Source organism: Coenobita brevimanus, chromosome 72 (assembly GCF_032717465.1).
Source record: "Coenobita brevimanus isolate Jiangsu-jjx chromosome 72, ASM3271746v2, whole genome shotgun sequence".
Lineage (NCBI taxonomy): Eukaryota > Metazoa > Arthropoda > Malacostraca > Decapoda > Coenobitidae > Coenobita > Coenobita brevimanus.
Window position 1 is genome coordinate 8,596,251 of NC_137025.1, and position 25,203 is coordinate 8,621,453.

General features: G+C 42.2%; 1 protein-coding gene across 1 annotated transcript in view; it reads left to right on the plus strand.

Moving 5' to 3' along the window:
• Positions 1 to 14,155, plus strand: part of LOC145407012 (uncharacterized) — a 122,819-nt gene extending 108,664 nt beyond the window's left edge. The window contains exons 13-15 of the mRNA XM_080278026.1: positions 1,349 to 1,609; positions 4,267 to 4,526; positions 12,050 to 14,155. Of these exons, the coding sequence (XP_080134152.1) occupies positions 1,349 to 1,609; positions 4,267 to 4,526; positions 12,050 to 12,110 (582 nt within the window). The 3' untranslated portion in view covers positions 12,111 to 14,155. The remainder of the gene's footprint in view (positions 1 to 1,348; positions 1,610 to 4,266; positions 4,527 to 12,049) is intronic.
• The last annotated feature ends 11,048 nt before the right edge of the window (positions 14,156 to 25,203 follow it).

Consider the following 25,203-nt stretch of genomic DNA (forward strand, 5'->3'; position numbering starts at 1 on the left):
GTCACTCCACACATGGTGAGGAGTTCAGAAGGGTTGCGTAATATGCCCCATTTATTGACCCTAGTTCAGTATGGGTGGGGGAGGAGTCTGGTGGTCTCAGAGGCATTCAAAAGGGCCATGTGATGCGCCCCATTCATGACCCGTAGTTCTGTATAGCTGCAAAAAAGTTTGGTGGGCTCAGAGGCATTCAATAAATCCAAAATCCATTACATCAAGGTTTGATATAGTTAGGGTCTGCTGTACTCCAAATCCTTTGAAAAATAAGCATGTCAGGTTATATATAGCCTATATCATTTTCATCATCATCATCAACTAATCCTGTGTTGCCCCATGAGGGGCGTAGGAGCCTGGGGCTGGGCAAGTTGGTCTGGACATTTAAGATGAGAGTGACCAACCTCACTTATCCCTGAGTGGCATATCCTGAGCAATAAACCCCAACCATCCCTTGGATATAAGCCTTCATCGGCTCAGTCCGATTGGAGTGCCTATATTACCCACTAAACCACCAGGTGCCATAATTTGGTTATATGGTTACCACCTAGTGTAGTAAATGGTTTCCTGGTGTACAGGAAACCATTTGGCTTGTCACTCAGTGTATAGTCAACCATAGGCAGAAGGACGAGGAAAGAATGAAGAAAGACAGAAGATGGAGTGTAGAGTCACCCGTAGGCAGAAGGACGAGGAAAGGATGAAGGCAAGAAAGACAGAAGAGGACGGAAAAAAGATGGATGGAAGAAAGAAGGGAAAGTCACCCAAGAGCAGCATTACATGGAGTGAGTGGATGGTGAGCACCCCCACCAGTGCAACTCAAAGCATCATTTTAGAGACAGCACTGCCCACGTATAAGCAGTGTTACTTTCCTCAGTCTTTACCCATGTGTACATGAGGAATGAATGATGCATTCTTGGGTCAGTTCTATATTCTTTAATCTCTGTGTATGGAGTCCCTGTTTCTCTGACTCTCATACCCTTCTGTGTTCATGTTAAGAATTCTTAAATCAGAATTCAGTCTCATATTCCCATGATGCCTTACGTTCAGACCAACATAAATAAATGTTTTGAATGAATGTGCAGAATTTAATATTCAGTTTGGTAACATGAGTACAGGAAGTCCTTATTTCAAATGGTATTTTTGACATCCTTTTTTGTTTTGAGATTCTTAGTAAATACCATAATAAAATTTTTGCCTCATAAAGTTTTGTTGCTCCCCATGAAACTTATTTCCAGTTTCCACCAGTGTACAGTATAGTAGCTCTTACACTGTGTGCAAAAAAATTGTACTAACTTGGAACTCATCTCATATGTATAATGAGGGTTGCCTGCAGATTTGATAATGTATGTATCCACAGGAGGAGGAGGAGCTGGAGAAAAAGCGACAAGAGGAGGAGGCAGCTCGGCGGAGAAAGGAGGCTGAGTGTGAGGATGGTAGTGGTGCAGTACTTGAAGACGACCATGAGGATGACCTTCACAACATGGAGACTGTGGATGAGGCCGGGGAAGACATTGACCTTGATGCCGCTGCTGCCTCCGTGGCCAATGACCATGAAGATGACACTGAAGACCATCTCGACCAGGAGGCCACCTCAACCACATCCAAGCAAGACCATGAGGTCAGCACTTGTTAGATTTTGTGTTTTTGGATCCTTCAGCCCAAGTTTTCTTTATTTAGGTTTCTTACCACCTGACAGTTTCAGGTAGATTTAGTAAAACCATCCTTGAAAGGTAGGTGAGTTTAATAGGTGTTGCTTCTAAATTTTTCTCTACATGAAGTTGTCCCTTTGCTAAAAAGAAAAAGTCTAGAGGTAGCAGGTGTGAGATAAGACTTCATCATAGTGACTCTATCTGTATTTCCTGCTGCCTATGATCTCCAGTCTTTCAAACGCAGTGTGTCCAGGCATCTCAAAATGATCGGATCTTGAACTTGGCTCTCTATTGTATTTTGTTTTTCTCTTGGAGGGAACTGTTACTGCGGGCCATGGCCTTTGGTTCCTTCTTCCTCGCATAAAAAAAAAAAAAAAAAAAAGCCACTTATATATCTATATCTATATCTGTTGCATCATTATTTCTCTTCTCTTACTACTTCAATGGTCACTGCTTCTCTGAATTGTCTGCTTGCATCCTCCCACCATTATGACGGGGCACGTAACACCTGTCTAGCAACAAACTCTCATTCCTTTTCTGTCCAGTTCTCTAATGCAAGAGTTAACCGTTACTCCCAGTCCTTCATATATGCAACAGGTTAGCTCTGGAACTGTCTCTCTGTTATCTTGTTTTTGTTTTTCTTGGAGGGAACAATTTGCAGGCTCCTGGCCTTTGGTTCCTTCTTCCTTGCATAAAAAAAAAAAAATTACACACACACACACACACACACACACACACACACACACACACACACACACACACACACACACACACACAGTGCGTCTATCTTGACCTAAAGAAAGCATTTGACAGGGTGCCCTATAGGAGACTGCTGTGGAAGTTGAAGACCTTTGGAGGGGTGCATGGGAAACTATTAAAGTGGATGGAAGATTATTTGATAGGAAGGCATATGAGAACAGTTGTAAGAGATAAGGCTTCATAGTGGAGAAACGTGACTAGTGGAGTACCCCAGGGCTCTGTCTTAGCCCAAATAATGTTTCTAATTTATGTAAATGATTTGCCAGAGGGTTTAAATAGTTACATGAGTATGTTTGCAGATGATGCTAAAATCTATCAATCTATCTATCTTTTGCCAGATGCCTCAATCCCATAAGGGGTGGCCACAAACAAATCGCTACTGCCCTGCTCCCAACTCACACCCCCCTCTCTCATATACCTCTCTACCCCATCACTCCATCTCATCCTCAGCCTCCCCCCTCCCTCTTCCCCCCTCCACCTCACTCACATACACTCTTTTTGTCAGTCTTTCACCCTCCATCCCCTCCACATTGCCAAACCACCTCAGTGCGTTCCTCATAATGCTTCGTCACATCCACATCCACACCACAATGCTCCTTTATATCCTCATTCGTCAACCTGTCTCTCCATGTGACTCCAAAGGCTCCTCTTAAATGACTCATTTCCACTGCTTTCACTCTTGACTTGTGTCCTTCCAACAACGTCCAAGCTTCACTTCCATACGTTAGAGTTGGTATCACAATACTGTCATGTAGTAACTTTCTCACTTCCATGCTCACTTCCCTGTTTCTTATCACTGGTTTCAGTGAACCAACAACCTTTCGTCCCTGCTCTACCCTTTCAAGCACTTCACCCTCCAAACCTCCATCCTTACTCATCACACTACCCAGGTACTTAAACATACTCACATTTTCCAATTCCTCACCATCCAACCTCACTGTACATTCACTGATTTCACCTCTCTCAAAGACCATCACTTTACTCTTCTCTACATTCACCTTTAGATTCCGTTTCTTACACACTCTCCCAAACTCATCCACCAAGCCTTGCAGCTCCCTTTCCTTGGGGGAAGCAGCCTAGGTATATAGATAGATAGATAGATAGATAGTATAGGAGTATGCTGGCCTACTCTCTGTTAATGGAACAATGAAAAGCTTCAACGAAAGGGGATGGTCCGAGGCTAGTCCTGTGCACTGATGAAATGGGAGCTCCAGCTCTCCGTCACCACCTTTCCATCCACCTTGGGAGTAGCACCGTGTTCAACTGGTGCAACAGTCTACTTCTTATATTACCTATGAATGGGTTTAAGTTAAACTCCATATCAAAACCTCAGTGGATGTCAGTCCTGTATTAGAAATTCCTGGATGTTTGAATTTAAAGAGCTGTCATTGAGAAATTAAAAGCTGTTCTCCCATCAGTGCAGAAAAGAATGGGCTTTGCTTGACCTGCTTCACTGATCCAGTGATCCTGCCACACTCAACAACTGAGAAAGCATTCTTAATTCTGATTTTTCACAAGATTTTTTTTGTCCTGTCTTTAGGGCCACCTTAAGGGAAACGGATCAATAAACAAACCTTGCACACTTGATGAGCAGAGGTTAAGGTACACTGAAATTTTTTTAGTATGGTGCAGTGTTTCAATTATGATTTAAGGTTGAATTAGACCACACTCAAAACTTAATGTTGTAGTAAAAAAAAAATGGTGATGAAGTGAAAAAATTAAGTACCAGAAATAAGTCTGTTCCTTAATAGCAAAATATTGATTTTTTTCTGCGGCCTCAGAGTAGTGAATCACCCTGTAGCATAAGTGATGTATTTTCACCCATTTGATCTCTTTCTGATCTGCAGTTTTGTCCATATTTTAACAGGAGGACAAAGACCAAGGAGAGGAAGAAGAACAGGAAGAAGATGATGATGATGATGAACAGAGAGAAATTGAGGAGGAGGAGGAGGAAGATGAGGAGAATGAAGAGGCACATTCTTACACAGAGGAAGATGTAGGGGAGGAAGAGAGAGAAGAGGAGATTGGAGGGGATGAGGATGAGGAGGAGAGGTACTATGAGGATGATCACCCACATGATTACGGAGAAGAGGATGAAGATGAAATGGAAGACAGTGGAGTTGGGAGGTGAGTTGTGGTGTAGTAGTAATAGTTGTTCTGTAGGCAGTCTGCCTGAACAGCCCGAAGTCTCTTTGGAAGGCCACGGCTGAGACCGGGCTTCCCCACAGATCTCTCAAGGAGTGTATGTTGTGTTGTTGGCGCAGGCAATTGTGTGCAGTGCAGTCTTCCATAATGTACTTAATAGTATGGCATGCTGTGTTGCTTCCTGGACAGGCATCAATGATGGAGTCACCCAATCTCTTTGGTAACTCAAGAGGGCTGGATGATGCCCACATCTCAGCCTGGCCAGGTGGACCCTGTCCTCACGAGGGAGGTAGGATTCAGAAGGGTGGATATCAGGAGGCCGTGCATGCAGCTGTGTGTTGTCTTTGAGTGACTGAATGGAGCACGAGTGATTTGAGCATGGATATGCTTTTGGAAGCTGGTTTGAGGCAGGCGATTAGGGAGAAATGACAGTATTTGTGTATGGTATCATGTGCTGGGTATTGTTTTGATGTTCCTTGGTGTGTGTGGATGTGCTGCCATGTAGTGTAGTGTATGGTGTGGGTTTGTGGAGGCTGTGGCAAAAATTTGAATGCCTCTCATGTCGAAATGATCCGTGACTTTGAGGACTTTGGTTTCTTAGTGTAGGTGGTCTGTATGTGTAGTAGCTGTGCAGCCTGTGATTATTTTGGGGGCCTTGTTCTGTATGGTCTGTAGTGTGTTGTAGTGTGTGTTACTGAGGTTAGAAGCCCAAGCAGGGCTTGCATAATTCATCACTGAACGTATATATTGTTTGTGTACTGTGGTCTTTGTTGCATCTGAATGTTGCATGGACAAGTGACCTTAGGGCATTGAGTCTTAGTGTTAATTTGTTTTTAATGTTTGTGATGTGTTGTTTAAATGACATTGATGTATTGTGTGTTACGTTGTTGGTGGTGGTAAAGATAGAGTTAATGATCTTGTATAATTTTGCAAGTTTTATTTCACTTGTTTGTTAGAAAAAATACCAGACTTATCTGAATCTTTGCAGAAAATTGCTCACATCCAGAATTATGAACCTAATGGGTAATATTATTTCCTTGATGATCAGATTTATTGAAAATGAATGTACAGTAATCCCGCATATTTCGCGTTAGTTACGTTCTTGTAACCCCCACGAAAAGTCAATTCCGGGAATACTCTATTAACAATTGAATCTTACACTTGTGTCCACCATGCTGCCCATCACACAGGCCATGTCCATACTGATTGCGAGACAATTCGCCGTCAGACAATTCCCCGTCAAAACATGGACGATTCCTCTTCAGAACAATTCGCACCCTGGACGATTCCCTGCCATTCTATAAATATACTAATCAATACTTTTATCAATATACTTATTATTAATTAATCAATACTTTAATAACTATATTTCAGGGGGATCCAGCAAAGTCTATGTTCAGTAGTGTAGGTTCTGGATATTATTTATTAGTTGCACCTTTAGTCAATAATTAACTTGTTTCTTCCTCGCTGTAGTCGCCTTTGAATTATATTCTAGCGTCACCCATAGCTATCTTCATTAATGAAGGCGAATTGTTTTGTGTTTGTTGTGACTGCGAATTGTCCCGAAACCTCCATACTCATCCCGAAATACCTTCTTACAAGATTGAAAGCACATACTCCATTATGAAGGAAAAACGTAAACACCGTACTGTAATACACAATTATCTACACATTTATTCACAAAACAGTACAAAATAAAAAGATGCATTAACTGGTGATAGCAAACACTCGCACGGTCGTTTCTTAGCTTGTCAGTAACACAATTTTCTCTGCTAAGGTCATAACTTTTCTTGATCGTCTTGTCACTTTGGAGTTCTTACTAATTGTATTATTAGCCTTTGGTGAGGCTGGCTTACGTCCTGGGGCCATGTGGAAAGCAAGTGGGAGGCAAGAGGCTCATATCATAGTGCGGTTGCAAGCACACCAGACACGTAAGGCAGTCAGGCGTGGACTGAGGAATGCGGGGCAGAGAGCAGTGTTGCCATATCCAAACAACGAAATTATGTTAGGGCAATGAAAAAATTATGCTAGATTGAGCAAATTTGTTCCAAGTAAAAAATGAATTATGCTAACTTGAAGCTAAATGATAAAATTCTATACATATTCGTGCAACATATTAATTATGTATTGTTTACTTTGAAAATATTAAATTGAACCTACATACAGTAAGAGGATAAATATCGGTTTTCTGCCCATACTGCTTTTTCCCACGAAACTTACGTTTTTCTGATGGATTTTGATGTGATTCATTCGATTTTGAGCATCATTTCCGTCGGAAATAACCAGATTTTGAGATATGACCCCCCCATCCCCCTGCAATAATGGGGGATCTTTGGGGAATCGGGGGTTATGGGGAGGGGGGGAAACACAGAAAATGGTCATTTCCGACTGAAATGAAGCAGAAAATCGAATGAATCATACTAAAATCCATCGGAAAAACCTAGGTTTCATGGGTAAAGTACAAAGCTCAAACTTATCCTAACCTAACCTAACCTAACCGAACCTAACCTAAAACCTAACCTAACCTAACCTAACCTAATCCAACCTACCTGGTAACTTGTAAATGGAGCTGGGTTGGGGTGGGGTTGGTGCGGGAGGGGGAGGGATTTTCCTCTAGCTTGCTCTTCACTGGTCATGGCTTCAGCTACTACGGGGGAGTACTGACTGTAGCTTTTGACTGTACATCTCATTATTGCTAACTACACTGCTGATAGTTCCTCCCTCCCCCCCTAATGCTCACTCACACCTCAGTCATTTAAGTGAGAAACTGGGTTAGGGTGATGGTGGTAGGGACACAGTTTCTCCTTATCTGAAGATGTTTCATTGTTAAGTTTTTAATGACTGAACATCAATTCTTCACTTATGAGTTCTATCCAAAAAGAAGCCAAACATTTTAAATAGCACACTACCTAGCTGCATCACGCCATGTCACTTAGTCTTCGAGGTACACACTCTTAAGTGAACATGTGTTTAGTGCACCTGATTGTTTGTTACAGGTTGAACTTGTGGCAGGTGGGGGTGCTCACCATCCACTCACTTAGTGTAGTGCTGCTTTGGGTGTCTACCCTTTCCTCTCTTCCTTCCTTCCTCTTCTGTTTGTCTTTCCTTTATTTTTTACTCTTCCTTCTGCCTAAGGGGTGACTTTACACTCCCTCGTCTGTCTCTCTTTCCTTCATTCTTTCCTCTTCCTTCTGCCTGTGGGCGACTCTACACTGAGTAACAAGCAAAGTGGTTTCCTGTACACCAGGAAATTTATGGTGAGTGGTGGTTTAGTGGGTAATTAAGGTGCTCCAGTCAGATTGAGCCTGTGTAGGTTTCTATCCAAGGGGTGGTTGGGGTTTATTGCACACCTAATGCTACTCAGGGATGAGTGAGGCTGATCACTCTCATTTTAAATGTCAGGACCAACTTGCCTAGCCCCGGGCTCCTATGTACCCCATGGGGCAACATATTATTGGATGATAGGCCCATGAAGAGCAGCATGTTTTTGTGAAGTTCTCTTTCTGACTGGGAAGAACTCCTATGATGACTTTTCAGATGTTGCAACAGGCTCATGGGGAGGATTGTTTGAGCCATACAGTGTCATAAATGATTCCAGCAGTTCAAATTGGGAAGAGTATCCACTGAAGACGATTCCAAATCTGGATGGCCTTCCATGTCAAGAGACAAGATCATGTTGAGAAAGTGTGTGCTGTGATCCATGAATATTATCGCCTGGCTGTCCATGAAGTTTCTGAAGAAGTAGGCATGTAAAAGTTCATGCCACTCGATTGTAACCGAAAAATTTAAGGTACATCATGTTGCTGCAAAATTTGTGCCATGTCTGCTGACAGGTGAGCAAAAAGTGAATCATGTCGTGGTCAGTCAGTAGTTGTTTGATTGTACGAATTCTGAGGAAACTTTCTGAGAAATGTCATAATAGGTGATGAAACTTGGATACACGGCTACAGTGGTGAAACAAAAAGTCAGGCGTCGCAGTGGAATGGAACATTGTCACCATAATAAAAAAAAAAGACTCGTCAGAGTCACACAAATGTTAAGGTGATGTTGATCCTCTTTCTTTATTGGAAGGGTGTCATTCATTGTGAGTTTGTTCCATGTGGTCAGACAATCAGTAAAGAGTTTTACTTGGACATCCTGAATTGTTTGAGGGAGGCAGTGCGAAGGAAGGGGTCTGAGGTGTTGACAAACGAAAACTGGGTGCTGCACCATGACAATGCACCTGCTTGTGTTGCTCCTTATCTATGCCTTTCTGGCAAAGCACAAGACTACTATCATCCCCCAACTGCCCAGCTCCCCAAATTTGGCCCCTGCAAACCTTTTTTTGTTCCTGAAGTTGGAATCCACCCAGAAAGGTCACCGATTTCATACGACAGAAAGAGATTGTAGAAAATTCACCAGTTGCACTAAACACACGTTCCCTGTTTTTTTTTTTTTTTCTGTGAGGAAGAAGGAACCAAAGGCCACGAGCCTGCAGTTATTGTTCCTTCCAAGAGTAAAACAAAATACAAGAGAGAGCCAAATTCAAGATCCGATCATTTCGAGATGCCTGGACACACTGCATTTGAAATACTGGAGGTCATAGGAAGAAGGAAATACAGACAGAGGGAGACAGTACCAGAGTTGACCTGTTGCATAAATGAAGGACTGGGAGCAACGGTTAACTCTTGCATTAGAGAGTTGGACAGAAAAGGGATGAGAGTGTGCTACACTCCCGTCAAAGAGGTGGAGGAATGCATGCAGACAGTTCAGAGGAGCAGTGACCATTGAAGTAGCGATAGAAAAGAGATAAAGATGCAACAGTGCGGCGAAGAGACAGAGGTTGAATGGAGCCAGTAAGAGGAGGAGAGTTAATGATACGAAAAGCCTTTGACTCCACCCTATTGAGAAGAGCTGCATGTGGGGAGCCTCCCCACACATGAGAGTTGTACTCTGCACAGGAGCAGATAAAACCCCTGTATAGAGTCAACAATTGTGCGGGGGTAAAGAAGGAATGGAGTCGGCTTAGCACACCTTATTCTCTTAGAAGCAGATTTTACAGGAGATGTAATATTATCTTTCCAAGATAAGTCCCGAGTAAATGAAACCCCAAGCATGTTCAAGGATAATGCAGGATTAAGCTGAATACTGTATTATTAAACATAGTGGGTATACCTGTGGAAGATTTTGTCAGGTTGATAGATGTAAAAACTGGGTCTTTGATGCATTAAAAACAACCATATTATTTTTACTCCAGTCAGAGATACGAGCCAAGTCAGACATTAGGTGTGCCATAGCCTCATCCCTTGTTTGTTGAAGTAACTGCTGAGATGGACGATGCGGGAACCAAATGGAAAGGTGAAGGGTGGATTCATCAGCATGTGAGTGGATAGGGTTAGATGTACAGCTTGGAAGGTCATTGATGAATAAGAGGAAGAGAGTTGGTGATAGGACAGAGCCCCGAGGAACACCACTATTGATAGATCTAGGAGAAGAACGATGGCTGTCTACAACAGCGGCTATAGAACGACCAGAAAGGAAGCTAGAGATAAAGGCACAGATAGAAGGATAGAAACCGTGAGAGGGCAGGTTGGAAATTAAAGATTTATGCCAGACTCGATCGAAAGTCTTTGAGATGTCAAGTGCAATGGCAAAGCTTTCGCCAAAGTGCCGAAAGGAGGATGACCAGGAGTTTGAAAGGTAGGTGAGAAGATCGCCAGTGGAGTGTCCCTGATGGAACCCATACTGATGATCAGAAAGAAGGTTTTGATAGGAAAGATGCTTTATGATTTTTCTATTAAGAATTGACTCGAAAACTTTTGAGATACAGGATGTTAAAGCAATTGGACAATAGTTAGAGGGTTGGGAATGGTCACCCTTCTTTGGGACTGGCTGAATGAAAGCAAACTTCCAGCAAGAAGGAAAGGTACAGGTTGATAGACAAGGGCGAAAGAGTTTACGGCAGGGTGTAAGCACAGAAGCACAGTTCTTGAGAACAACAGGAGGGACTCTGTCAGGCCCATATGCCTTATTAGTATTGAGGCCTGTGATGGCAGAAAATACATCAGCTGAAGAAATTTTAATGTCAGCCATGAGGAAGTCAGAAGGGGGAAGTGATGGAGGAACAGCACCGGAATCGTCTAAGGTGAAATTGGAGGAGAAAGTCTGAGTGAAGAGATCTGCTTTATCAGTCGAAGAAATAGCTACAGAACCATCAGAGTAGAAAAGAGGAGGGAAGGATGATGAGGTACAGTTGTTAGAAAGGTTTTTGGCAAGGTGCTAGAAGGAGCGGGAAGAATTTGAGTTGGAGAGTTGAGAGCATTTAGTACAGATGAAATTATTTTTAGCAGAGCAAAGAACAGACTTAGCACGATTCCGGGCAGAAACGTACAAAAGATGTGATTCATGGGTGGGTTGGCTCTGGTATCTTTTCTAGGCCCTCTCCTTGTTGGCGACAGCATTAGAACAAGCGTGATTATACCAAGGCTTTCTTGCATTAGTCAGAGGATATGAGAAAGGAATGTATGCTTCCATGCCTGAGAGAATAACCTCCGTAATGTGCAAGGCACACTCATATGGCTCCCGGCCATGGAAGCAATAATCATTCCAGGGAAAATCAACAAGTTCATGTATCTCAATGATTGAGTGACCTGGAATGATGTGGCTAGTGTTAGACTAAAGTTCAAAGGTGCAGCTATATAGTGCTGCTGTTGTGATCATGCTACACTGGCTTTTTTTTTTTTTTTTTTTTTTTTTTACATGTCTGGCACTGGGCAAAGGTTGCAGGGCCTATTCCCAAGTCCCAGTAGCCCTCCTTGGGGCCCAGTAGCCCTCCTTGGGGCCCAGTAGTCCTCCTACATCTCCACATGTCACCACTTCGGCGCTAACACCCACCATCCATACTGAATACATGCTAGGGCTGTCTCATATAGGACTGGTGTATGTACTGGTATTAGTGGGGGTATTTTTATGACATCGGCAGGTCATCTGGTAGATTAGGAAAGTCTGCTTTTTTTTTAAGAAATTCAAATCCTTAAACTGTTCCCTGTCCCAGCTGGGATTCGAACTTGGGTCCATTTGGACTGCAGGCCTTCTCATTACCGATTCTTCCACCGTTAATTTAAAAACTCTTCTTTTTTTTTGAGGACAGACATAATAATTTCTTGTGTGTAATGTGGTTTTAAAGTCTGAAATAGTTTGTGTGTGATTAAATATCTCATGCCTCATTATGCCTTGCCCGTGCCTAGGAAACCTTGAAAGGCAATGACCAAAACAGAAAAGCAGTCTCCAGGCCAATGAGCCATTATATGTTTCCCATGCTCTCTCACTCTTCTTCCTCTACACTGTTTTTCACTTATGTAGTGTTTTACTCTTCAACACTGCATGTACAGTATTCTGTGAGCAACATTACCTTCTCTTTTATTTTGAGCAACATGAGCAATTTGTGTATGTGAATTTGATGGTGTCCAATAATGAATTTGATGATGGATGGCAGGATGTTGTTTAACTTTATGTATTATCTACAGGTCATACATTGAGAGGACTGATGATGGGGATGAAGAGGATGAGGATGAAGCTGTGGAGTAGCAATCTTTACTCCTGTGAAGTGTTGGGCATTGCATCATGCAGCCTCCGAACTTTGGGGAGAAATGAGCTAGACCCAGTGACTGCTAGAAATTCTCTTGGCTGAACAATATTGTGTGTTAACCTGAATAAAATACTGTACCCTAGAATACCGTGGCAGTGTTAGTAGTAATACACCATCCTCCTTTTGGGAGATAGGGAGGGCATTGAGAAACATTTGTATACCCAGGCAGGAGAGCCACCTTGTAGTATTGATGCCACCACATGCAGGCATTCATTGCCATTACCAGCCACAGTAGTGAAAGGATTACTGTAATTGAAATGATTTTTTTACCTTTGGTTTCTTAAATTTATCTTAGTTTTGTAAACATTTTCTGATGTTACCCTTAATAAAAACTTACCTGAGTGTATTCATAGCAACATGTAGGCTGACTGAAAATGGTTTAACCTTTACACTACAAAGATTTCCCTTAATTGAACAAAGTTGTCCAGAGCAAATCTGAATTAACCAGTTAAACACATCCATTGCAAATAAAAGGTTAAATGAGACAGTTATAAATGAGTTAATATCTTTCATCAGATAATCTTAGTAATTCATAATGGGCACAGCCCATCTTTGTGGTATGGCAAGAAGCTTCAGCAGATTACATCTTTAGTGGCATATTATTCAATATTGCAGCCAAACTGTTAATGGAATCTGTTGTTGAATTGTAACTTTCACAATGGGGGAATTTTTATTGGATGTTAGAGGTGAGCATGGAGTGTCTGGTCATGTAAAGATACTGTACTGGTATTGAAAGTGTGTATGAAAACATATTTATTATGCTTAGTTTGATCCACATTTGTTAACCCTTTGGATCTGATTATGTATTTTTAATTTTATTCTTTCTTGCTTCAGATGATTTTATTCAGCTAGTGAGAGACTTTCAGAGTAGAAAAATTGATTATGGCCTTCATGAACCCCATCACTACTAGGGTACTCTCTTAAGGAGAAAAAAAAAATTTGCTGGTTGTTGAAATGAAATGCTACAAAACAAAAAAAGAAAAAAGAAAAAAAAAGAAAGGTCACCAGCTTGAAGGTATTTAGAGATGATATTAGCAGTCAGGTGGAACAATGGCTGGTTTTTGTTGTTACCTTCCCCCCCAGGGAATTATGAGCTGGGGTTTCTCATGCAGAATTCAGATTTACGGAGTACTTTTTCATATATATATATATATATATATATACATATATACATTATATATATAATGTTGGAGCCTTTAAAAACAAAACGAAAACGAAATTGTATATATATATATATATATATATATATATATATATATATAGATACACACACAGGTATATTTAGTTATTGTCAGTGTGACTGCATGAAATGACATTCATTGAACTAGTTGAAAGAGCAGTGTCTTAAACTATTTAGGTGAAACTATTGTTAGTACTGTATGGTGAAAGCCTAACTTATTGTGTCCCAAGTTAAAGCAAATATTTTCATGGAAATTCCCCCTGCCACCGCTATCCTCTCCTGTTTTTTCCTTTAGCAAGTTTGGGTCAGTGCAAGCACACATTTGCACTTTAGCCACATTGTATTAACTCGTAAACATCAGATAAAACTTTTTTTTTTTTTTTTTTTCTTCCCATGCTATGACTTTAAAATACTGACATAATTAATCCCTGCTGGGCTCATTCTTTGTAAGGTAGTTTACCTCCCTTTAGTCATTGTTTTATAGCCAGTGTAAACTGTACCTCATAAGGCTTGCAGTGTGGCCTGTGCAAGGGTTAACAGTGTAAAATGGTTTATAAATTTAAAGCAGTTTTAAGCAGTTTGAAAAATACTTTGATAACTAATGCAAAATAGCCACAACCATTCAATGGTTGGGTATCCAGATACTTTGCAGAAAAAAAATTTTTAATGTTACCACCTGAAGTTTAAGGGTTGAAGATTATTTTACCCAAGTTTTCATGTAATTGTCTACAAGCTAAGTTTGTGCTAGATATCAGTTGAGTTTTATGTCAGCCTAAGAAGTGCAAATAAAGCAGTTGTAATGTTTAGTAGGATTATAACCTTTTCCTTCATTACCTACCAAACCCTCTTCCTTCATTAACACCAAGAACTTATCAGTTCATAGAGTGTGCAGTGAAATGCTAAAGCATGGAGGAGAGATAGTAGTTGAATGGACAAGGAAGATGTGCAGATTGGCCTGGGAGGAAGAGAGAGTCCCGGAGGATTGGAAGTCAGGTGTAATTATTTCCCTGCACAAAGGAAAAGGGGAAAATGAGATGTGTGGTGATCATGGGTCATTTGTCTTAGTGTAATAGGAAAAGTATTTGGTAGGATACTTGTTGACAGAGTTAGGAAATAAAAGAGGAATTAGTTGGAGAAGAACAGGGAGGTTTTAGGAAAGGAAGATGTTCACCAGATATTCATCCTTATGTCTTCAGTGGAAAAGTTTCTAAAGAAAGTAAAGAAGTTGTATGCTACCTTCATGGATTTGGAGAAAGCGTATGACAGGGTGGGTAGACAAGGAATGTGGAAAATATCAAGAATTTATAATATGGAGCAAAATGGAAGTTTTTAAATGCTGTGAAGAATATATATGAGGGTGCTAAGGCTGATGAGTGTGTGGATAGTAAACTGAGTGAGTATTTCTGTCTGAATGTTGGACTGAAACATGGATGTGTCATTCCATGGTTGTTCAGTCTGTATGTGGATGGGGTTATAAAAGAGATACAAGTTAGAGGAATGGATGTTGGAGTGGTCCTAATGAGAGGTGGCAATGTATGGAAACTTCCTGTATAGTTGTTTGCTTTTGATACTGTATTGTTAAGTGAAGACGAAGGGAACTGCAAGGCTTAGCGAATGGGTTTGGGAGAGTGTGTAAGAAATGGAATTTAGAGGTGAATGTAAGGAAGAGTAACATTATGGTGTTCGAGAGAAATGCAGTTGCTGAATGTACAGTGAGTTTGGATGATGAGGAAATGGAAAATGTGAGTGCATTTAAGTATGTGGGTAGTGTGATGAGTAAGGATGGAAGTTTGGAGGATGGAGTGCTTGAAAGGTTACTTCAAGGGAGAAAAGTTGCTGGTTGTTTGAAAGCAGTGATAAGAATTAGGGAAGTGAGCATGGAAGTAAAAAAGTAACTGCATGACAGTACTGTGATACCAACCCTATCATATGGAAATGATGCTTGGACCTTGTTGGAAGGACACAAGAGTAAGAGCAGTGGAAACGAGTTGTTTGAGAGGAGCATGTGATTTTATATGGAGAGGCAGACTGACAAACGAGGAGGTGAAGGAGCATTGTGGTGAAGTTGTAGATGTGACAGAAACCATTAAAATTACACTGAGGTGGTTTGACCATGTGGAGAGGATGGAGAGCAAGAGACTAATGAGGAGAGTGGATATGAATGTGACAGAAAGCATTAGGAGAAGTACATTGAGGTGGTTTGGCCACGTGGAGAGGATGGAAAGTGAGAGACTAATAAGGAGAGTGCATGTGAGTGAAGTGGAGGGGAGGAGAGGGAGGGGGAGGTCAAGGGAGAGATGGAGCGGAGAGATATATGAGAGAGGTATGCGAGCTGAGGGGAGAGCAGTGAAATGGCAGGGGACAGGGTAACATGGAGGTGATTTGTTTGTGGCCACCCTTTTCGGGATTAGGGTGTCTGGAAAAAGATGGATAGATAGAACTTGGCAATAACTTCACAACACCCTCAATTTCAGAAAGCAGTAGCCAACTTCCAGTTGTACTTTGTTGAAAATTGGCTTAGATGTAACAGAATGACTGCCTTACCAACCAAATCTAAAATTGGCTTGGACATAACAGAATGATTGCCGTAGCAACCACGTCAACCATTATCCTGTTCACTTTAGACCAGTGGTGTACTGTAATCCTAGTAAAAAAAAAAATGGGGATACTTTTCATTAGACCACAGATTTCTTTATTTTCCTTGTCTTATCTGTAGACTCCTCTCACTATTTGACAAAAGCTGCCTAACATTTGGTACGGATAGGTGGGTAGATGTTTATTACTATTTCTCACATACAGTCAGTATGGTGCTCGGTATGCAATTGGGTTATCTCACGTAAAACCGATCACTTACCGAGAAATCACATACAAGCGATGATTTAACTTGAGGGCAGTAGGGATACACTGGAGGCCAAGGGCCACATAACTCCCCCACCCCCACCCCCCCAAAAAAAAAAAATCTGCCACCCATCTGAAGTATGTCCTAGGCTAATTTGAGTCATCACCAAGGGTTCCCCCTGATGCTGGAGGAGAGCATTCCAGTGTTTTCTAGGTCACAAGTTTCAATATTTCACACAAAAAATTTCTCTCCACTTAATATTGCACACTGCACTATTCATCATGCACTTGCACTGTTATTTTGCGATGGTGATGGTGTTGCAATGCTCATGTCAGCACCAGGTCGAGAATGATACTGGTATCTGGAAGAACTTTCCTCAGTAATTTGAACTGTGTAACATCAGTAATATATTACTGATATTATTATGAGAACATCTTGGAATGACAGACACCTTCAGATTAACATCCAGTAAAAAAAGTCAGCCTATACTGTTTTTATTCTAACTTGGTCATGATTTTCGTCCTTTTGCAGCTTACTTCACATAGTTCAGTGACTGTACATCCATTCTGTAGCATTTCTTCATGACTAGCATTATAATTTAGTGTTAATCTCTTACAGATCATCACTGAAGATCCATCCATCCATCCATCCATCCATCATCCAATCCTACGTTGCCTCATGAGGAGCGTAGGAGCCTGGGGCTAGGCAAGTTGGGCCTGACATTTAAGATGAGAGTGACCAGCCTCACTCATCCCTAAGTGGCATTACATGAGCAATAACCCCAACCATCCCTTGGATATAAACCTTCACCGGCTCAATCTGATTGGAGCGCCGTAATTACCCACTAAACAACCAGGTGCCATAATTTGGTTATGTGGTTACCACCCAGCATAGTAAATGGTTTCCTGACATACAGGAAATCATTTGGCCTGTCACTCAGTGTTCAGTCACCCAAAGGCAGAAGGAACAGGAAAGAAGGAAAGACAGAAAGACAAAAGAGGAAGTGTAAAGTCACCCGTAGGCAGAAGGACGTGCAAAGAATGAAGTAAAGAAAGGCAGAAAAGAAGGGAAGGAATGGAGGGAGGAGAGAAGAGGGCAGACACCCGACAGCAACGCTACATCGAAGATAATATTGTAATTTTTGGCCAAGTTAGATTATAGTAAATGTGATAACTTATATTCTCTCATCATAGACACACACACAAAAAAAAATTGTGGTTTTAGCCAGTGCTTCAATCCAATGATGTGCTGTATTTATTTTTATTTTTTAAATTTAAGTTTTATTCTTGCTTGCTTTTGGGGATTTTGGTAGCTTTGTAGAGGCATTTTTAACTTAGCATATTAAATATTTTTGCATTAACCTCTCCTGTACGGGAGATTACTTCTAACTCGTATACAATTGCATGGCCGTAGCAATTTTGTTACCGGTATTAGAAAATATATCAATGAACTGAAGATTTAAAAAAAAAAAAAAAAAAAAAAAAAGATAATGTCTGGAAGTTTGGGTGCGGCATCTATAAAGAAAAAGTAAATTTATGATATTTTAAATCCTTAAATCTGTTATGATGTTTTTTTGAGTAAGAAATTAAAATGCAGTATAATGCCATGGAGGGCGACCTAACATCCCCAGAAGGAGCCCACCGAGGAGCATATACAGCACGCCTGGACTCTGGGCAACAAGGACATAAGTCTGCCCGGGCTGCGCACCCCTATGACCCAGAGCTCGCCCACCGCCACCATAGCAGGAATACGAGACTACCTTCTGGGCGAGCCGACCGCCAATGACCATGGGATGGAGCTGTTATTCCAGCTCCAATCAGCACCCCTGAGACAGCCGGTAGCTGCTCAACCATCCTACAGGAGACGGCCTGCAGCCGCTCCGGAGGAAAACAGGAGATGGCCTGTAGCCGCTCCCGCCTTCATCAGATGGCCAGAAGCCACTCTAAAGGTGCCCCTAACAAGACGGCCTGTAGCCGCTCGACCCTCCTACAGGAGACGGCCTGCAGCCGCTCCGGAGGCAAACAGAAGACCGCCTGTAGCTGCTCCCGCCATCGTCAGGAGACGGCCGGTAGCTGCTCTGAAGTTGCCCCTCAAGAGACAGCCTGTAGCCGCTCGACCCTCCTACAGGAGACAGCCTGCAGCAGCTCCAGAGGGAACCAGGAGATGGCTGGTAGCCACTTTCTCCTTCAGGAGACGGCCTGTAGCCGCTCTGAAGGTGCCCCTTAGTCGGCCTGTAGCTGGACCTTAGCGACAGCCTGCAGCTGCTCCCCCAGAAGGCCACGGCCAGTGGCCGGGCCTTACAGCAGGAGACGGCCGGTAGCCGCTCCTCTGTCAGGTGCTGACTCCTGTTCACCATCCTACGACCCACAGGGAGCCCCCAGCCTGGAGGAGTACTGGAGAGGCCCCGTGACTACCACTGGGCTCTTCTCCCTGCAGCCGGATCCTTAGAGGACTCGCCTGATGGACCCCGACGTAGGCTGATGCTGCAGCCCCCTTCTGACGGCGTCTCCGAATACCTGGGACTGCAGCCCTCAGGATCTTCAGACTGTACTATAATAGAAAGCTTCTCATATTCTAGAAAGGCTCTGGAGCTGCAATCAAGTGCATTCTTTGCTTCTATTAGGGGCATGTTTTGTGTGAAGTGAATATCAAGCTCTGAGAGAAATCTATCTATCAAGATATGTTCTTTCGAGTTCAGTCTTGGGAGCAATACAAGTATTCACCTCATTTCTCCCTAGAGCTGAATGATTTAAGAAGCTCTTTAGTCCTGATGATACCTTCTGAATTCTCTTAGGTTTAGGTTTGGTCAATTGATTTGAATTTTCCAAGTTGGTATCTGCCTCATATGTTGAGGCAAAATCTTTAGCTTTGTCAAAAATATCAGAGAAAGCCTCGTCCGTTCTCAAGACCTGCAATTCTTTAATAGTTGACTGTATGAGAGAGCAAGCTTCAGATAGTAAGGCTTCCATTGCTTGAAGCTGATATGACAAACTACTGGTAACTCTGAGGACTTGTTCAGTAATATGTAGATCCATCACAAACCTTAAAGACTAACGTTTTGTATAGTCCATTTGCCTCTGCCGCAGCTTCTGAATCAGAAACCTCTGAAACTGTATGAAGCACTGAGAGCAAACTTCCACAACGAAGCTTAACCTTTGATATCGACCTATAATAGTAAGACCATCTAGTTATAGTAGGTATTTTTAGTTCCAAAACCTGAAGATCTTCTGCTTTCTGTGCCTCTGTGAAAAGTTGGTTCCCTGTGTTACTGTTTAATAAATGTGTAAAGTGTGTTAATAACTGAAGAAAATGAAGAGAGGCCACTGGTATTCTTTATGCAGTCGCCCAGTACTAAATTCAGCCTGTGTGCATGACAATGTATGTACAGTATACTGCCTGGGGAATTTTATCCCGTATTCTTGCTTAAATCCAACTAGAGCATCCACTCATTACACTAGCACCATCATAACACTGAGCCACACACCTATACGAAATTAAACCAGATTGTTCAATCTCCTTATATATAAAATCAGCTAAACTTGCATCATCTGCCTTTTCCATGTGATAGGTTCCAGTGACACGTTCCTTCACAATACTCTCACTGAAGTACCGCACACGAATAGCCATCTGTTTCTTTTTTGACAAGTCTTTCCTTTCATTAACCATAACTGAAAAGTACTTGGCTTCTTGTGCTTCAACACAAATTGTGTCCTTGATATGTCTTCCAACAACTGATTTCAACTCATTCTGGTCGATCCAACTTTTGTTTTAGAGAGGGATTTGATTCAGCAATTAGGAGAAGAATTTCTACAAAATTTCCTTAATTTAATGCATCACCACCCTCATTATGTCCACGAAAAGACAGGCCTTGCCTTCCCAGTAATGCAGTGACTTTTAAAAGTAACTTTACATTTTTCCTGTTGTCCTCAATTTTTGTAGCCTAGCTGAAGATTGAGAAGATGTTACAGACTGAGTGGACCCTGACTGAATATCCTTGACATTAGACCAGGCGATCATACTATTAATGCGTCTTTCACTTGCCTGATGTTGTCTGAGAAGGGTACTGGTATCTTTCCATTTCCTCGTTCCAACATCAATAAACGGTGTCCTACCTAATCCTTCCCCCTTACGAACAGATGCTCCAGCGAAGTGCCTACATGGAGAGCAGTAACACGCATCTTGTAAGACCGAGTATTCTAACCAAAAGAATATATCAAAATAGTGACTTCTAAATTTCCTATTATTCTGATTGCTTGGGTAGCTTGGCAATTTTGCTTGACTGGGCTTATCATAGGGGAACTTAGATATATCGACTGCTTGAGTCGCTGGAGTTTGTGATGTGGATGGACTGTCTTTTGTATCTTTTTGATCTTGGTTCAGTGCAACTGTTTCCACTATACAGGATGATGATGCCTGTGGAGCTTCAGGTTCTTCAACCAGTAAAGCAACGCCCACTTTGGGAACCACTGATCTATATGAACTCTTAAGACTCCTACCTACAGGTACGTACTTCCTAAGATGAATAAAAGCTGTTAATGATAACTAGAATACAATAAAAAAAGGCAGCTCGGTCCTGAAGTTAATTGAACAGCGGGCTAGGAACATATTAACATTGACATCCTTTAATATGCCTAGTAAATTATTGTGATTATTACACACACACACACACACACACACACACGCACGCACGCACGCACACACACACACACACACACACACACACACACACACACACACACACACACACACACACACACACACACACACACACACACACACACACACACACAAATACCAGTACCAGCTTCGCAATCGCAGCTGGTAAATAATTCTTAGCATGATAGGTGGTGGCGACCATCATCCACTCACTTGATGTAGTGCTGCCTACTTCCTTAGCTTTTATCATTCTTTTTCTGTGCCTGCCCTCCTCTCTTCCTATTTCTCCTATCTTTCCTGTCACTTCTTATTCCTTTCTTACCTTTACAGGTGGCTTTACATTGAGTGACAAGCCAAATGGTTTCCTGTAAGCCAAGAAACCATTTACAACGCTGGGTGGTAACCATATAACCAAACCATACGTGCTCCCTACGTGTCAACAAGTGGGCTGGTGGAGGGTTGGTGCCCCTCCCTGTAAAACAACTAACTCAGTGTCGAATGGCCACCTTTTGCGGGATTATGGTGTCTGGCAATAGATAGATAGACAGATGATAAAAACGAGTTTTTGATCTCGAACTGGAGCTCGTTGAACCTTAGAAGCTTCGAATCTCGTCAGTCACCCTCTAGCCGTGAGAACGGGAGGGTGCTGGAGCTGTGTGTATATTTTGTCAGTGTTAACAGTGTTTAAACAGCTTTCCCGTCTTGTTGAGATAAACACAGGTAAGCGAGAATATTATTCACCAGTTTTTTTTTTTTTTATGCTTCCAGCTCTTTCAGCTGAGCCAAATGGTCTTTATTAGTGTGAATGATGACATGGAAATAAATTATCTGAGAGGAGTGTGGAGCTCCGTGGAGAGACAGACAAATGAGGAAGTGAAGGAGCGTTATTATCTGTATGTGGATGCTGAGTTATGTGGAGAGACGGACAGACAAATGAGGAAGTAAAGGAGTTCTGTGATGTTATGTTGATGTGCTGGAAAATGTTGAGAAGGATCCTGAGATGATTTGGCCATGTGGAGATAATGGAGAATGAGAGACTGACTAGGAGAGTGTATGTGAGTGCGGTGGAGCGTGAGTAAGGGAGAATAAGATCGAGGAAGAGATGGAAGGATGTGGTGGAGAAGTATATGAATGAGGATAATGTGAGTTGGAGGGAGGACAAACTGATGCAGGAGGACAAGGTGACATGGAAGCAGTTTGTTAGCGGCTACCCCTTCCGAAGTTAAGGCGTCTGGCTATACATAAATAAAAAAGTAATACGTCCACAGTAGATTAAGAAGGTCACTTGAGAAATCTTTTATTGACTTGCTGTTGAGGCTCCTTCTGTTGACAACCTTATCTTCTAATCAGAGGGAGAGTGATAGCGAGAATTAATCCTTTCATAGCACGTCTTCGTGACTAGCATCATATTTAGAGTTTATTTCACGTAGCTCAGTGGCAGAATAAGACAGTTTGCTGCGGCTCCACTTACATAGCACTTCATCGTGTCTAGCACCATATTCCATTGATAATCTGTTGTTATATCTTAGCATTGTAGATGAAGAGACAGCAATCAAAATAATGATAATAATAATAATAATAATAATAGTAGTAGTGATAATAATAATAATAATAATAATAATAATAATAATGATAATAATAATAATAATAATAATAAAAATAATAATAATAATAATAATAATAATAATAATAATAATATGATGATGATGATGATGATGATGATGATGATGATGATGATGAAGGTGATGATGATGATGATGGTGATGAGGATGATTTTTGTCGACAGATAGGCTTACGGAACCGCTAGAAATCCACAGCAAACCAGGAAGAAAGCCAGCCAGGAAGAAAGCCAGGAAGAAAGCCAGCCAGGAAGAGAGCCAGGAAGAAAGCCAGCCAGGAAGAAAGCCGGGCAGGAAAAAGACAGAAAGAAAGTCTGGAAGAAAGCCAGCCAAGAAGAAAGCCATAGGACTAGTCAGGAAAAAAGCCAGGAAAAAGCCAGGAAGGGAGCAAGTTAAAAAGCCAGGCAGTAAGCCATCACTTCTCTCCGTTAAAAGCTAAGCCACATTTCTCTTAATAAGCTGTCACTATCATTCGCCTGTTAGATTAGACTTAGATTCGATAGATAGGTAGATGGATAGATAGATTGAAGGATGGATGGATAGAAAGATAGATAGATGGATAGATAGATGGGCAACTTCACACTGCCACATTTTGCACTATTACACATAACTACATTTCACACACACACACACACACACACACACACACACACCATTTTCACGTTATTTTATCAACCTCTTCATTCTGGTGTCGTCGTACTTATTCCTCCCCCCCCCTCTCTCTCTCTCTCTCTCTCTCTCTCTCTCTCTCTCTCTCACCAGCCGAGTTTACAGGAGCTTAAGGTAGATTTCTCGTCTTCATGAATTATATGCCCAAGTGGTAAAATAATGAATACAGGTGTGACGGTAAGGTTAATTAGGCTCCATAACACCTGTCCGCATCGGTCTTAAGGGGACTAATGCTTCTCTTCCATCATCCTGAGAGGGTTTTCTTAAGCTGCAGGAAATCGTCTGAAGCCTGGCAAAGAGTAAGAGTAAAGTACGTTGTCAACAGATTGAGACCGGTGTCCTACGCGCCACGATTCGAGTCCCGGAGGTGGCCAGATGTTTTTGTATGATGTGAACGTTTTATAATTTATTTTTGATACCTTCGGACGATTTTATTCAGCTTTGGGTAGCCTTGTCTTATGGAAGGGCTCAGCGAGAATTATATCTAACCCCTCAAGTTTGAAAAATAATCTAACTTACCCCAAGCTAACAAAACAAAACTAATCTACCTACCTGACCACCTTATCCAACCCTACACTACCTTAACGCAACCTCTCCTGTCCTACACTACAGTATTCTACCCTACCCTAACGCAACTTACCCTACACTACTACCCTACACTTCCGTAACCAGCTACCCTACCCTCCCTTAACCACCTACCCTATCCTTCCTTTCCCTACCCTACCCTACCTTCCTACCTATTCTACCTGCCTACTCTACCTTACCTCATGCTTAAAACCTACCCAATACTGCTTTTACAGGCACTCCATAGTCCATGCAAGGGATAACATTATTGAATCATCCGGGTTTAAGATATTGTTTCGAGAGATATATTAAAGATTTTTTTTTCCCCGATAGAATTAAGGAGGCTGGATAGATGTCATTATTTTCATTTATAAGTTTGTTTCTTTTTTCATGTCTGTATTGATTTAATGTTTGTGTATCATTGTTTAAATACCCTTTCAGCTTTACTTGGCCTAAGATTGCCGTCCCGCAATCTTGATTTTCGAGTTGTAAAGAAAGATTAACGCCAGGACCTAACTTTCCTTACCCTATCCTACCCTACCCAACCCTATTCTTCTCTACCCTACCTTACCCTACCCAACCTTACTCTTCTCTCTCCCACCCTACCCTACCTTTCCCTGCCCTACCTTACCCTACCCTACCCAACCCTACCCCCCCTATCCTACCCTACCCAATCCTACCCCACCCCACCCTACCCTACCCTACCCTACCCAACCCCATCCCACCTCACCCTACCCTACCCTACCTTACCCTACCTTACTCTACCCTCCCCTCCCCTCCCCTCCCCTACCCTACCCTCCTCTACCCTACCCTACCCTACCCTACCCTACCCTACCCTACCCTACCCTTCTCTTCTCTATCCTACCCTACCCCACCCTACTCTACCCTACCCTTCTCTTTTCTACTCTACCCTACCCTGCCCTACCCCATCCTACTCTGCTTTCACTACTGTGCCCTACCTTACCGTGCTGTACCCTACCCTACCCTACCCTACCCTACTCTATCCTACCCTACCTTACTCTTCTCTTCTCTACCCTATCCTACCCTACCTCACTCTTCTCTTCTCTACCCTATCCTACTCTACCTTACTCTTCTCTTCTCTACCCTTCCCTGCCCTGCCCTACCCTACCCTACCCTACCCTACCTTACTTTTCTCTTCTCTACCTTACCCTGCCCTGCTCTACCCTACCCTACCCTACCCTACCCTACCTTACTCTTCTCTTGTCTTCTCTACCCTACCTTACCGTACCCTGCCCTACCCTATTCTCTTCTCTACCCTATACTGCCCTACCCTACCCTACCCTATCCCCCCTACCCCACCCTACCCTACATACTATTCTTTGCCCTACCCTACCCTACCCTACCCTACCCTACTCTTCTCTCCTCTCCTCTCCTCCTCTACTCTACCCTACCCTACACTTCCCTACCCTACCCTACCCTACCCTACCCTACCCATATTCAGTCTTTTTACCACTTTTTTACTATTTTCTTCGTTCTATTTAAAA